Below are 15,889 nucleotides of genomic sequence, written 5' to 3' on the forward strand. Positions count from 1 at the left end.
CCGAGACGACTGGCCCTTTCAATCCCCCCTTTGTCTTGGAACTTCCGGCTCAATCATGAGACGGACTGCATTTCTATTCCACCGGTGCTAGAGGCCCGTACTGGGCATACAGAACTATCAACTGAACTATCCCTATAAGCTTAACAAATGGTCCGGTGGAAGGGAAAGAAACCATTTTAGATTCAACAACTTCTATTGAAATAGGATTTTTCTTCTTAAAATTCCTCCATGCCTATCAAAAAGCCAAATCAAGATTAATTTATCTACTGTCCTGATGTTTGCATAAACACAACAAGAATGGTAACTGACTATCTTTGCTGGAATTTCATGGTTGAACCTTAATGTGCCCCGTAGGGCCAGGAAGCCAAGCCATCCAGATGCCATCAGGCCTGCCTGCAGTATCTGCTGAGTTAGGTGAATCCCTCACCTGTAGCAACTCCACCTGAGCCCACGCTCTAGGCTTTAAGGCCCATCTCAGTAGCCCTCCTACTCGTTGCGGCCCAGAGTGTGTGGGGGTTCCGCAGGGATGCAGAGGCATCTTTACTGCTCCCCTTCTACTCTTACCAACCGCCAGTGATGGTAGGGCATGGGCCTGACGCTCCAGCGCCAGCCATCTTCAGGGCTCCCAAGCAGGATACCAGGCTTTCTTCGTGGCATTCTTAGTGGCTTCAAGTCTTTAGAGCTCAGACAGGGCTCTTTAAAACATGATACTCCAGTCAAAGTTTTCCGTTAATAAAACCATTATTAGGAACCAGTCTCATTGGATCTATGCAAAGAAACGTACTAATTTAGCATTGCCAGATTTCGGAGGAATTACATAAGGAGAAAAATATACTGATCTACTCTAAGATTTTCTGACTTTCCTTGCTAATTCCTTTTCATGGATTTAAAACAAAACAGTAACTGTTGGTATAAAACCTTCTTTCTATGCATAACTATTCCTCAGACCTTCTATTCTAAACAGGCTTTTTCCAGTTTTACTACCCCTGACATGGGCATGGTGACTCAGGCCTGCAAGACAGTATTACAGGCTGCCAACTGTTAGCTGTCTCTCAACAGAGACCAAAACCTGATGGGCACCGTTCCCTGCCCAGTTGGACACCTGCCCTCTTGGCAGCTAGGCACCCTTTACTTTTGGGGGTCACCCCACACAGCTCCCTTCCAGGATAGCCAACATACATTCAAAACCTGCAAAAGAATCAAAGGTTAATATAACATATCAATACAATGAAAAACATGTGACCCCATAAATTGTCCTTGTCTCTTTGGAGCCTTGTCCATGAAGATGCAGGCATTATCTAAGTGCATTACACAGTATTGTGGGGGCTCCTGGTGACAGGAGTGATCGCGAGCCATGTTACCGGCATCAGGCAGGTCGAGCACGCCGTAGCTTGAGCTTGAGCGGGTTGTGTTGATCTCGATCGATGCTCCATTTGGTGATGAAGTCTTTCTGGGTCATGGATGGATCCGCTGACCGGACGTGAGTGTGATGGATCCAGGTCGCGACACCGTCTACCTTTACAGTCTTGGGATCTTGAGCAGACAGGAACAGATGTGGAGGCCTCCCTTTCTCACATCCTAGGACAGGACTTTTGACCTATGTCTCATCCAGATAGAAACGGTCCACATTTATATCACAAAATACCAACAAATCAGTTTCAGTTGTGTAGCCAGTCTGAGTTTTGACTTCTCTCTGGAAGTCTCAGAGATGGTGAATACCATCTAGAAGCTATTAATCCATTCACACAGTCCCCCAAAAGTTAAAGAGGAAGGAAAGAATCATTCAATGTCACTCAAGAGGATTTCGGCGAAACAACAAAATTGACAGATTAAACACATTGGAAAACCAAGGCCAGAAGTACCCTCTGACGCTTCAGGGGTACCAAGGAAGGAGAAGTTAGGCCACAACCAGCCCTTCTCACAATCCACCATTAGTGACCAGTCCCAGCTCACTGGTCTACCATCCATTTAACATTTCTTTTTTCCTCCTATCACACCAAGGCCATGCTTTCCAGGTAGCTAGAACTTTTAGCCTTAATTTTTAGGTGATTAGCACTAGTTAAACAATTTTAAACAACAAAGATACATATTTAAGTAAACACATTATCTAGAACCTAGGTTAAACTTAGGCATATCCTGGGTCTCCCAAATACTGAGTTGGCAAGGTAACTGGAGCCCTTTAAGATCAGTATGAAACCACAGTTTCTACCTGAAGGACTTTGACATAACCTTTAATTGTCCTTAGTTTAAGGAAGGCAGTGTTTTCTAGATTTCATTTCTCAATACTTAACCAACAGATTTAATTCTGTCTTCTAGATTTTTCATGAGGCAAATTACTTTTTACTTTCAAGTGGCTCTGGAGAACCACATTCAAGCCTTGCAAGACAGGTTTTTGGCCTCCCTGGTCTTTTCAGATGTAAATTGACCACATTCTTTAAGATTTTGCTGCAGGCAGGAGGCGACTATCTCCTCCCTCCATTAAGAAAAGCTTTCTTAATTAACAAAGGACCAGTTTTTTTTTTTTTCCCCTTTGGAAAAACTGTTCTTTATTATGGATTAGTCTTGGGATTTATCCTGCACTTTTGAAAGGAGACGCTAGCTTAAAACCCTATCCAAAATCGGACGGTGCGCACATTAGTTTTAAGCCAGCTTTTCTCCCTACACGTGCACAGAAATCCCAGACGCATTTACTTGGGGAGGGGGTGACCTGTTTCCACAGACCCTCACTCAGGCGGCCCGTGGACTACCACACAAAGGAGGGGGGAGGGCAGTCCCCCTCCCTCCACACTCAGACATTCAAACAATCCATTCAATTCCTAACAACTTCCCAACCCCTGAGGGAGCTCTAAAGCCTCCCCCAGTCTCCTTGAAATGATCAATCACAATACCCAAAGGTGCAGTCTGAGTCCATCCCATAACATCCATCCAGTACAAACACAGAACACTAAACAGGGCCCGAAAATACAGGCTTCCAATTCCATGGAAGCCAAACCCGAAAGCTAGACAATGGCCTTATACCAAACTAGCTAGCAGGAGCGACCTGCTTTCCGCGAGGGGCATATCCATCCCTCTGAGGGGCATATCCATCCCTCCTGGGGTGAGGGGCATATCCATCCCTCCTGGGGAGCGGAACGTCTTCCAACTCTCCCCCGCCTGTGGTCGTTCACGGCGCGTCCGCCTAGACCCCTCAGGCAATCCAGAAACGAGCTCAAACAGAACAGAACACACAAGGACACACACCTACCGCGGTCAGTCAGACTCTTCGGACTGGGGGTCCCTCAGTGGTCCTGGGAATCCCGGGAGAGCCCCCAAAATGTTGTGCCCAGATTTCAAAGTTCCCAAGACCCCCAGGGAGCCAGTCAGTCCGATGCAAAAGCAAAGAGTCATCTATTTCAAACCCGGGTTTGGCTCCCCTGCCACACTCACCGATGCAACGGTAAGCTCCAGTGGCCAAGAGAGAGAGAGGCCTGATGGGACAGGGGGTTTTAAAGGGGGGTGGAGTGAGGGCAGGAGAGGGGACTGTGGGCCCCACTGATTGGCCAGGCGCGAGTCGGGTCATCTCTATGGCGCGCACGTCCCTTGATTGTCATTGGTTAGTTTAAAGAAATCCTGGGCGTGGCCAGCAGGGGCCTGGGCTTCCGGGAAGAAGGCACTCTCCTGAGCACATGGCGGCCGCCCCAAAAATGGAGGACCAAGGGCAAGATGGAGGGTGCAGTCCTAGCCCCCCCCAGGGCGAGCTGAGCCCGGGCTCCAGGGGCCAGTCCGGTTGCTGGGGGTCCAGTAGATCGACCAGTTCCAGCCCAGGCAGGAAGTCCACATCCTCCGTCTCGTTCCCGGGGGCGCCAGCGATCGCCTCCTCCTCCATCTCCTCGGGCGAGGGCACGCGCCCCGCCCCGCCGCCGCTGCTGCCGCGTGGGTCCGGTCCGGGGGCGGCGGGCGGGTGGCAGCCTGCGCCGGGCTCCCGCCGTGGGCTGGGGAGTCGGTGCCCGAGGCCGCCAGCAGCGTGGTCAGGCCCCGAGACGACTGGCCCTTTCATATATAAATTGAGAGCACACTGTATGTCGAGTACCTCTAAGACACTTAACATTTATATTTCATTTTCATGGCAGCCCTATGGAGGCAGCCCTTTTTTACAGAAGAAAAAGGAAATATATATATATATATAATAAACAGTAACCAAAAAGTACAGAAACGTTAAATTGTTGACGCGGTAGGTTTGTAGGTGCTTTTGCCCTGTCACATTTCTTTTCGTGTTGTAGTTAGGCGTGTGATCATATCATTTAAAGACTTGAGTGGGCAAACACAGCACAGGAAGTCGGAGGGCAGGGTCTGGGAAAAGGGGAGGAACCCAGAGGCGCAGAGGAGCCGCCGAGAGGAGACTCCGCCAGCCAGACGTCAGCGAGGCGGGGAGCGCCGCGGGCGTCGCAGCCACGGCTCCCACCCGCGGAAACGATTCCTTTCCGGGAGGCCCACCCGCGGCCACATGCAAATGACCTAAGGCTGGTGGCGGAGCCACTCCCGAAAGGCTCCGGCCGGGCGGGGGGCGGGACAGGATAGGCCCGCGGGCTGGCTCTCATTGGCTGCCGCAGAGGGGGCGGGCTCTGCCCGAGGCCCCGCCTCCCCGAGGGAAGGCACCTGCGCCGGGGCCTTCAGGAGAGGGAAGCAGCGGGGTTCCACGGCCCGCGTCGGACACGTAGGTCTCCGTCGCTGTCACCCTAGAGGCAAGGCAGGAAGCGCTGCGGTTCGACCCCGGAGCCCTTCTGTTTTCGAAGGGGCAGCGCTCTTCCCCCCGACCCGCTCCGCCTCCGCTTCTCGCCTCTCCTCCCGAGGCCGGAGCCCCCAGTTTAGGTGGGGCGCGCCGCCCGAGCTCCCTCACCCGGAAGAAGCGCCATCCCCGCCTCCGCCATGGAGCCCCCCGCGCCGTCCCTCACCGAGGAGGACCTGACGGAAGTGAAGAAGGACGTGAGTAGCACCATCTCGCCCTGGCAACCCGCGGGCTGCCTGCCGCTCGGCGGGCGCGGAAAGCGGAAACCCAGAGTCCGAGTCGGGGGTCGGAGGAGGAGCCTGCGGGTGGGAGGGCCGGGCCGGGCCGCCGGGAGCCTTCATGGAAGTGACCCCCGGCCACCTGTGAGTCTACGGTTTAAATCGCTGAAAGCAGAGCGGGGGTGTCCGGGACTTGCTCCGGTGGAGCGTTTCTTCGCCGCCTGCCCCCGGGTGATCCCGCCCCCCCTGCGCTGGGGAGCCGCGCTGTTAGGGGCCGACGGCGCTCGCTCCTCCGGAGTCCGGCTCTCCGGGCTGCTGGCTCCCCCTGGAGCAGAGGCTGGACCAGATCAAAGGACCCGAGCAGTGGAGCAAATACATATGTGAAACTCTCTTGCAAAGGGGCCTGGGGGAAGCTCCACAGCTGAAAGCACGACCTGGAATTCCCCTCGTAAGCCCACGCCCACATATTTAAATTGAGGGGAGGGGGGTGAGAACCTGTAGCCCGAGAATTAAATTGACACGCAGACGTTGAAAATATGTAGTGGTTACGTTTTGTTCTGCTTGGATGCGGCAGAAAATCGTAATATTTACTATGCGTCAGCACTGGCTTTGCTGAGATGTGACTTGTTTCTCCTTTTCCCTGTGCCTTTAGTTGTTCTGCCAGTTGAGACCTGCATGAGCGCCCGCCCCTGAAATAGTTTATGTCAATGCAGATTAAAAACGGAAACTCCACGTGAAGTGTGCTCTGGCGCAACAACACAAAAATTACAAAATCATGTTTGTGAACTGGGCAGGGCAACAGCTTTTTAAATGTTCATCTGCTTTAAAATCTCCTTTTCTCTCTCCTGTGAAGTTTATTCCATTGTGCTCACGATTACGGTCGGATTCGTTAGCAGGAGGACACGGGACATAACTTGGACTTTTCTGCCGTAGTGTCCTCATTTAGCAGATATTTATGGAACACTTGCTATGTGGAAAGCACTATCCTTGAGCCTGGACAGATACAAAAAATAACAGGCCCTTCCTTTACATCCTAGTTGAGATGAGATTGGGACATTGCTAGTTAATACATAATAAATGAGTGCTGTCTTATTCAAGATGTGTGCCAGTAAAACCATGAACTCAGAGAGCTAGGCTTTGCTCTGTTCCAGATGCTGTCTCACACAATTGACAGTGTTCCCATTGAATCTGTACAACAGTCTCTAAGGGAGAGTATTTTCATTCCCGGATCCGGAAGAATTTGATAAAACTGGCAGTGAGATATTACAAGTGGAAGAACATAAAACCTGTACACAAACACAGTTGTGGAGAGTAGCTTCCAGGCCTTATTTTTTTTCTATGAGTTCATTGATACTATCCATTTCCATGATTTCACTTTACAGCCATATCAGAAATTCATAACCTTGGGGAATCATGGATGAGTTTCAGGAGGCCCATGAAAGAAAAGTGTATACACATATTTTTTAAAAATTTTTGTGATGATATTTTCCCAAAATGGTTTATGACCTTTGCTCTCAACTAGAGGCACTTATTTCCAACTATCTGCTGGAAATCCACTTTTATAACCTGCAGATTCCTCCCCTTGTCTAAAATTGAACTTTTTATCATCCCTCCCCCCAAAGCTGCTTGTTGTTCCTACTGTGTTCTCTGCCTTGATGAATAGTATACCACCATCCATCCTCCTGGAGACTCCCACTTCTTCCCTGTACTCCTCCTTCCCTTCTGCCCCATCTAGTTTACATCATCTTTCTGGTTGAATTTAGTTCAGTTTTATTAATATGGATTACGTGCTGCTATGAAGCTGATACTGAGGTTGAATCTAACAGTTCAAATTTTTAAAGCTAAGATTCAATCCTAGTTTGAAAAGAGCTAGATTTCTTAGGAGGAGGGAGATAGACATAAAATGATAATTATAAGTTATAAGACACATTTATCCAAAACACCATTCACTTGGCACTCTGCTAAGTTCAGGGTACACAGAGTCTAACAAAACATACCTGGTTCTTGCCTCCTTCAAACATGTAGGTCATTAGGGTTGAAAACAAATAAATGTGTAATTACATTAAGTACTATTAAGGAGACAGACAGATTTTGAGACAATAACGGGGCATCTCCTCGAGGTAGGATGGTCAGGGAAGGTTACATTTAAAGTGGTTCCTAAAAGATATGACAGAACTCAGAATTTGCAAAGATCTTATGACTTGGGGAACAAGGAAAAAGGCAGAAGGTTCCCTGAGGTGAAGTTAGGAAGGTGGGCTAGAGCCATATTATTAAGGGTCTTACAGATGGTAGTAAAGTGTTTGGATTTTTTTCACAAGTGCTGTAGGGACTTATTGAAGAACTAATGTTATATTTTAAAAGATCCCTCTGCCTATTGTATGGACTAAGGAGAGCAAAAGTGAAAAGAGGGAAGCCAATGAAGAGACTCATAGATTTATATAGTTAAGAGATGATGGTGATTTAGATCAGGTTGAAGGCAGTGGAAATGGATGGAGCAGGAGAATTCCAGGTGCATTTTTGAAATAGAAATGATGGGCCTTGTAATGGATTGAATGTAGGAGTTGAGGAAGAGAGTGGAATCAGATTAGTAAGTAGAAATGTCAAATCAGCAACTTAACCAACAAGTCTGGAGATCAGAAGAGAGATCTGACCTGGAAAGGTAAGTATGAGATTGAATGTGTTCACCTAGAAAGTTGAGAGCTAAAAGGGAAGAGAGAAATCATAGAAGAATTTTGAAAAGTGAGAAGTTATAGCCACAGAGATGGGAAGAAAGCCAGGAGAGTGTGGTATGCATATGAGGCAAAAAAAGGTATTTCAAGGAAGTAGTGGTCAACTGTGTTTGTGTTGCTGAGAAGATGATTGAAAAGTATCAGATTTAGCATTAAGGAGGTCATTGGTGACTTTGAGAAGAGTGGTGGGACAGAATGGGAATGTCGGGATGAATTGGGAGATGAAAAGTGGAGTCTTGGTATATAGAAAAATGAAATGTATCCATAGGGTACTGCAAGGACAGAGGAGATGGGTGCCTAACTTATTCTGAGGAGTTTAGGTAAAGCTTCCTGAAGGAGATGACCACTGTCCTGGATCTTAAAGGATGAATAGTGACTTGGGGTATAGAGAAGAGAAAACAAGATAAAGGTAACAACGTAAAGAAATGTAGAGTTCCGAACAAGCAGTTTTAGGTACAACATAAAGTACCAGGACTGATAGAGGTGGTGATAGATTAAACTGGAGAGGTAGGTAGGATCCATACTGTGAAGTGCCCTGTCTGACATTATCAAATAACTATTATATTCACTGTCTCATTTAGTCTTCTTAGCAGTCCTCTAAAGAATTATTATTTTATCAATAGGGAACAGGAAATTTAGAGAGGTTAAGTAACTTGCCCCAGTTCTCAAGATTTGAACTGAGGTTGGTCTGAGACCTATTCTTCTGCCGGTGTTGAGGAAATTGATCCTTTTAAGTCAAGGGTAGAACACAGTGTTTTAAATTTTTAAAAAATTAGCTGGTGACATTTCAATATTAGACTCTATATAACACCCCAGATTTCCATTTTCTTTTGAAAAATTGGAAGATCAGATAGGTGTGTGAAGGAGACTTTTGAGAGGGAGGAGAGAAGTAGGAAGTATAGCTAGGTGTCCATTGTTAATAGTCCATGCAACATATAAGGACCTGAACTAGAGTAATGCTAATAATAGAGATGAAGTGAAGGGACAAATTAGATAAATATAAAGGGTAGAGTGGCAGGTCTTGGTGGGTGGATGATCAGATGTGGCAAGTGAGTGAAAGAGGGAGAAAAGAAAAAGTCAAGGATCAGTTGTAGGTTTTATAGCATGATTAGGTGGGTGGATGAATGAGTTAACATCAAAGGAAAAGAATAGGGGTAGATAAATCTGGTTTATGACGTTGAATTTCAAGTACCTTTGGGATGTCTAGGTGGAGAAAAGTCTTGATCACATACACAAATATGGGAATCATCAGCATATAGGTGGTAAAAATAATAACATGAGGTTTTTCAAGGGGTTCATCTTTTATATGTAGTCTGTCTCTATCCTCACAACTTAAATTTTTGCATTCAATATATATTACGTAATATACTGCAGCAGTCTTCTAATTGGTCTCCTCTGACCCTCGTTTTTCCTTCTCCCAGTTCTCTGCAAAAATATTCTTATTGTTTCTTATTTCTAAACCTTAGATGACTCTTTTGGCTACAGGGAAATGTGTGCTCCTCAACATGTTATAAAAATTCTTTTGCCTGGTCGATTGAGTGTTGATTCACGCACCAAGAGGTCACTGGTTCAATTCCCTGTCAGAACACATGCCCCAGTTGTGGGCTCAATCCCCAGCAGGGGGCGTGGCGGAGGCAGCCAATGGATGTTGACGCGTCAATGTTTCTATCTCTCCATTCCTCTCGCTCTAAAATCAATAAAAACATATATTTTTAAAAATTTTTCCATGATTTCACCCCCGTTTTCCTTCCTAATTACATTCCTCACCACCCTGTCACATGCAGCCTGTGTGCCAACTACCCCAGACTTTTTGCTATTTTCCCACTGTGCACCTTGCCTCTAGCAAAAGTGTAGCCTCTGTAAATTTCCCAGATATTGTAGGTAGAGCGAATTGCTTACTCTGTGCTTCCCCAGTCTTTTAATTTCTGGGTCATACCACATTGTCTTTTAATTATTGGCTTGCATGTGATACGTACTCTCCAACTAGACCATATGCCCTTTACTTGTGGGATTCAAGTCTTGTTGATCTTTGCATGCTCAGCACCTGGCATATTAGGTATTTAGATATATGAATGTTTGTTGTGTGAATGAATAAATGAATTTTGGGGTTCAGTGGACTGAGAAGTATAGGAACCCTTCACCTAGCCTACTTTTCTGCCACCATATACTAGGGTATTTCTAAAATCTTCCATTGCCTTTTGATCATCATTATAAATGTAAATCAAATTAGTTATCATTGTTACCATCAGTAACGTTTATTGATCATTAACTTCTCTAAGAACTTTACATGTACTTATTCCTCATAACACTTAGATGAGGAAACTGAGGCACAGAGGAGTTACTTACCCGTATGTAGTAAACGGAGGAGCTAGAATACATCACTGGCTGTTTATTCAGACCCATGTCATTTTTCTGCTAATTAAGCCCCTTTAGCTACCTATCAGGTCTAGACCTGTTTTCTGTGATTTCCTTTAATTTCTTTCAGCATTCACTATTCCTTTAAGTTAGGTTTCTCCTCTTCCCCCCTCCCCTCCCCCCGCCTTCTCCACATCTTTCTTTGTTACATATATATATATATATATATATATATATATATATATATATATATATATTATTGATTTTTTAAAGAGAGGAAGGGAGAGGGATAGAGAGTTAGAAACATCAATGAGAGAGAAACATCGATCAGCTGCCTCCTGAACACCCCCTACTGGGGATGTGCCCCCAACCAAGGTACATGCCCTTGACCAGAATCAAACCTGGGACCCTTCAATACGCAGGCCGACGCTCTATCCACTGAGCCAAACTGGTTAGGGCTTCTCCACATCTTTCTACCTCCCTTCTACTAACTGACTCACTGAGTTATAGTCTTTCCAGCTGAGTCCAAAGATAGACACATTATGGGTCCTTTTAGTTTAGTGAGGGGTTTTTTTTTATAATAGTTTTACTCAAGGAAGATGGAAAATTAACAAACATGAGGAAGTTATAAGCTATGAGACCTCAAGTTACCCTCTCTGGTCCTGACTAATTCTGGATTCCTTGATAAATGGTAACTGAAATGTATGGAAGCCTCTGCCCTCATCTTTAGCCCCAAAGGTGGCCTTCAGCAGACTTCTCTATTCCCACGGACCCAAACCCTTTGGATTACCATGACCTCTCCTCACAATGCCCTGGTCTTGGTTTAGAGATGTGAAAATGAGATCGGAGCAGGACAGAAGCTGTATGGAATGTCTCATCTAGGACTTATTTTGTCTACTTGACCTTCATCTTAATAGCATGCATTTTAGTAAGCCTGAACCTTCAACTTCAGGATGTTTTCTCTCACCAGTTAAGTTTCCTACGTGATTTCCTTAGGTGTTAAAAAAAAAATAACATTGAAGCACATTTTATGTCTTTCAGGCTTTAGAAAATTTGCGTGTATATCTGTGTGAAAAAATCATAGCTGAGAGACATTTTGATCATCTGCGTGCAAAAAAAATACTCAGTAGAGAAGACACTGAAGAAATTTCTTGCCGAACATCAAGTAGAAAAAGGGCTGGAAAATTGTTAGACTACTTACAAGAAAACCCCAAAGGACTAGATACCCTTGTTGAATCTATTCGGCGAGAAAAAACACAGAACTTCCTGATACAGAAGATTACAGATGAAGTGCTAAAACTTCGAAATATAAAACTAGAATATCTGAAAGGTAAATATCTTAGGTATCCAAGAGTTCATTTAAATGTAACAATGCTTTTAGAAGTAAAATGCAAAACAATAACAAAAAACCCAGAAATGATCATTTTGCTTTCATTGAAAAGTTTAAGCTTCAGAATTACATTCATTTGCATTTTTAACTTATATATAGTAGGATGTCATTGTACTGGAAAAGTGGAATATCACTTAAGTGGAATATCACTTAATGTTCTATATTTATATCCAGTTAACAGTATAATTTATAGAAAATATAACTATAATAAAGTCCCAGTGTACACAGGGGTTTGTTTCTAAAGTCAGCAGAATGGCAGATTAATCTAGTCAAAAGTAACTCCTGAAAATGCACTTACACATAAAGAAATAGTGTATAAGCAAAGTATTTTAATAAGTCCAACTCAGTTTTTCTCCTACCAGTTGATCACAAGATAAAGTAGTTGGCTGTGTTTATAAGAATCATGTTAAAAAAAAAAAAAAAAGAATCATGTTGTATAAATTATACATAACTTTAAACACTAGAATTATACTCAGTCTGGCAAAATGTGAGAGAGGCATGAGAACTGAGGTGGATGAAGGAATAGCAAATTTATGTCTCCTGTTTCACCCTAACCCCAGTGCACACACTCACTGATTGGAATGGTCTGTAGAATTGCCTGTACAATTTAAATTCCCCTGTCGCCCTAAACCCCATCTCATTCTCCATCTCTCTTTCCAGAGCAGTTACGTTAAATGTGAATATGATGTAGCTCTACTCCAGCTGCTTTCGGCACTGGGAATACAGAAATGAGTAATTTGGGGTTCTGCCTTTAAGGAGATCACTCTCTATAAGTGCATGCTGGAACACAATGGAAGTTTCCCCTTCTGAGCCATATTTAAAAAAATAGTTTCTATAGCATGGAACAGACATGCTGACTGTATTGTGAAATTGAAAAACTAGTGGGAAAAAATGATATATAAATGTGCTTTATAGACTTCAAGTTTTACATTTGTCAACTCAGAAGGTTCTGTGTCAATAGATAGTTGTGGGTTGAATATTTTTGCTAAGCCTAACAAAAATAAATTGTGTTTGTGTTTATTCTTTCTGTATTGAGGCTAATTGTTGGCTGTACCCTTTAGATATGGTAAAATTCTTTGATCAGAACAACTGCCATCACTTAAGTAAATTGTTAGGTTGAAAATCAGAACATTATTTAATGTGAAGAGGAAGCCTGGCATCTAGTTCTCTCTTTTCAATGAAATAGTCCTGGAATGCTGGGCATGACTTCACTGTTTCTGGGCCCCTGTTTGCCCATCTTTAATAGTAAGAGACTCAAAAAAAAAAAAATAGAGGCTCTCCCAGATGACCTCTAAAATCCCTTCCACTTTTAACACCCTGTGATTCAAGACTCAGTAATTAAGATTCATTAACTCGCCCTAACTGGTTTGGCTCAGTGGATAGAGCATCGGCCTGCGACATGAAAGGTCCCAGGTTCGATTCTGGTCACGGGCATGTACCGTGGTTGCGGGCACATCCCCAGTCGGGGGTGTGCAGGAGGCAGCTGATCGATGTTTCTCTCTCATCGATGTTTCTGACTCTCTGTCCCACTCCCTTCCTCTCTGTAAAAAATCAATAAAATATATTTTTTTAAAAAAATATTCATTAACTCATAGAATTTTAGCTATACCCTGTTTAAATTTTGTTTTTATTAGATAATGGTTTTTTGTGCCAATATGTTAAAGAATATTAGTTGTGAAAGCCATTTCTTTCTCTTTTTTTAATATATAATTTTTTATTTCAAAGAGGAAGGGAGAGAGAGAGAGAGAAACATCAATGATGAGAGAATCATCGATCAGCTGCCTCCTGCATGCCCCTACTCGGGATTGAGCCTGCAACCGGGCATGTGCTCTTGACCAGAATCAAACCTGGGACCCTTTAGTCCGCAGGCCGACACTCTATCCACCAAGCCAAACCAGCCAGGGCTGAAAGCCATTTCTTACTTTATGAAAAATTTTAAGGACTACTTTATTTTTCCCAGGTCTTTCAATGGTTAAGGATATAAGTTTACGAAGTGAGTTTATAGCATGTTATTTAGCTTCCTTGAGACTATTTCCTTACCTAGAAAATGCATATAATTGTATACACTTCATAGTTGTTGGGAAAAGCAAATGAAATGTGAAATGGATTATGACAGAATTTATAAGTTATTTAAATTTTGTGTGGTAACTAGTTTGTAATATTTAAAATTGAACTCAATTTTCTTGTTACTTTTTATTAACATCTGAATAATTTTATTGTAGGACTAAAATGTAGCAACTGTGAGCCTTTTCCAGATGGAGCCACAAACAACCTCTCTAGATCTAATTCAGATGAGAGTTATTTCTCTGAAAAACGGAGAGCGTCCACTATGTACCATCCCGAAGGAGAATCCAGCACAGCCCCCTTTTTTTCTACTGATTCATCTCTGAATTTGCCTGTCCTAGAAGTAGGCAAAAGTGAAAACCCTACATTCTCTTCAACTACCCTTCCCAGACCTGGGGACCCTGGGGCGCCTCCTTTGCCCCCAGACTTGCAGCTAGACGAAGAAACCTGTGGAAACTCTAGTGAGATGTTTCTTCCCTTAAGATCACGTGCTCTTTCAAGGCAATGACAGTTTACAGCCTCTTCTATTTTTTTAATAATGACTAATATTTGGAAGGATATGAATCTTTATAAAACTGCTGTAATGACTTATTAACACCTGATACATCTCTTTTTAAATGCAATGTAAGCACACTTTGTAAATAGACTTTTGTGGATACTTTTAGATAGCTAAAGTAAATCATGTTGATCATGTACTTTTCAGAATTTTATGGGTTTTGTTTTTTTTTTGTTTTTCATTTTATTGGTATTTGCTGTTTTCACATTTTTTATGTTTTAAGACCAATTTTAATAGGGAACATTTCTCTATTTGATAATAGAGTCTCAGACTGGGAATGATGTTTCTCAGTGCATTTGTGCTAGAAATTTTCACAGTCTAATAGTCCTTTCCAACCATCGAGCAGTAAATTTTCAGGATGAAGCTGTTTCTAAATCTCCTATATAAGAAAAGCCCAATATGCAAATTGTCCCTTCAACTGGGAGTTCAACTGCTCGCTATGACATGCACTGACCACCAGGGGGCAGCGTGGAACATAGCAGGCATTGGTGACGTGGTGCTGGCAGCGGGTAGCAGTGGAGGCACTGCCGGCCCCGATGGGCCCTGACAAGAGCAGGACCGCAGCGGAATGGTGGAGCAGGTGAGCAGGCGGCGCCAGGCCAAGGTGGGTGCGAGCAGGGTCCAATCGCCCCAAAGACAGCCACCAGCGGCGGCAGTGGGGGTTGGGGCCGCAGCCTGGCTCCCACGCGCTGAGGGAGCTGGGTGGGGACCTGATGACTCAGGTGGAGGGGGGCCCACGGAGCCCCGGGGGCCCACGGAGCCCCGGGGCCCCAAGTGCTGCCCAGGGCCCAGAGGTCAGCTGGGACCTGTCCTTCCTCACCAGACGCTTGTGCTTCGATCACCGGCCAGGCCTAGGGACCACACCCATGCACGAATTTCATGCACTGGGCCTCTAGTTGATAATAAAGCCAATCACTAATGGGAAAAACTGTCAGTGAACCAAAAAAAACCCTTTCCTACTGAGTTTGGCTTGCAGACACAACAAAATCCCCTTCAGATGCACAGGAACATAGGAGTTTGAGCCACCTAAAATCTCAATTTGCCAACATACATCTACTAACCTTACTAATTCACGCTACTTTAAGATTTTCACATTTTCATTCCTAAAGAAAAATCTTTACAAAAACCTGTTATTACATGTAATTTGATGAGGTTTTTAAGAAATACTTTTTCTGCACTTTTCATTTTCTTTTAATGAGGACCACTGTGCGAGTTAAAATAACTGGAACAAAATGTTTTTTTCCCATGTGTGTATGTGTTTGTTTTTAATACTATTTGGAACAAAGTAGTTAGATTTTTCTATTTGTTACATAACAAAGTTTGACTAAATTTGTGCATTTATAAATTATGCCCTCATTGTGTTCATTTAAATTATAATTCTATTTTCTGATCTCCATCTAATATATTTCCATTAGTTGCAAAAAACGGAGATGGAAACATGCTATTAACAATAAAAGTTTTTAAATTGTGCTGTGTTTTGGAAGTTTCAAACTTTTCAGTAGGAAGAAATATATAAAGCAGTTATTTTATACGTACTAATTTTTATAGAAAACATTGCAAGTTATGGGATCGAGTTGTATTTCTGGATAGACTGAGTTTATCACTCATGAAGAAGATTGGCATATTGGTTTTAAAAAATTGTAAAGACTGGGTGATTTTTTTAGTGTAAACATTTTCTAAGGATTATGGAGAAACATGTTTCATGTCCAATGTAGCATAAGAAAATAGTGGCATTACATTTAAATAAATCTATTTTAAAAGCAGAAGCAGGCTTTTCTTATTATTAAAATTTGACATGCAGTTTTTTTTAAA

General features: G+C 43.5%; 1 protein-coding gene across 1 annotated transcript; it reads left to right on the plus strand.

Annotated features, from left to right (window-relative positions):
* The first annotated feature begins 4,628 nt into the window (after positions 1–4,628).
* Positions 4,629–15,546, plus strand: BCL10 (BCL10 immune signaling adaptor). Its single transcript, XM_059689006.1, has 3 exons — positions 4,629–4,962; positions 11,109–11,397; positions 13,680–15,546. The coding sequence occupies exons 1-3, from the start codon at positions 4,906–4,908 to the stop codon at positions 14,027–14,029; spliced, it is 696 nt and encodes a 231-aa protein (XP_059544989.1). The 5' UTR covers positions 4,629–4,905; the 3' UTR covers positions 14,030–15,546.
* The last annotated feature ends 343 nt before the right edge of the window (positions 15,547–15,889 follow it).

Source organism: Myotis daubentonii, chromosome 3 (genome assembly GCF_963259705.1).
Source record: "Myotis daubentonii chromosome 3, mMyoDau2.1, whole genome shotgun sequence".
In the NCBI taxonomy this organism is placed as follows: Eukaryota; Metazoa; Chordata; class Mammalia; order Chiroptera; family Vespertilionidae; genus Myotis; species Myotis daubentonii.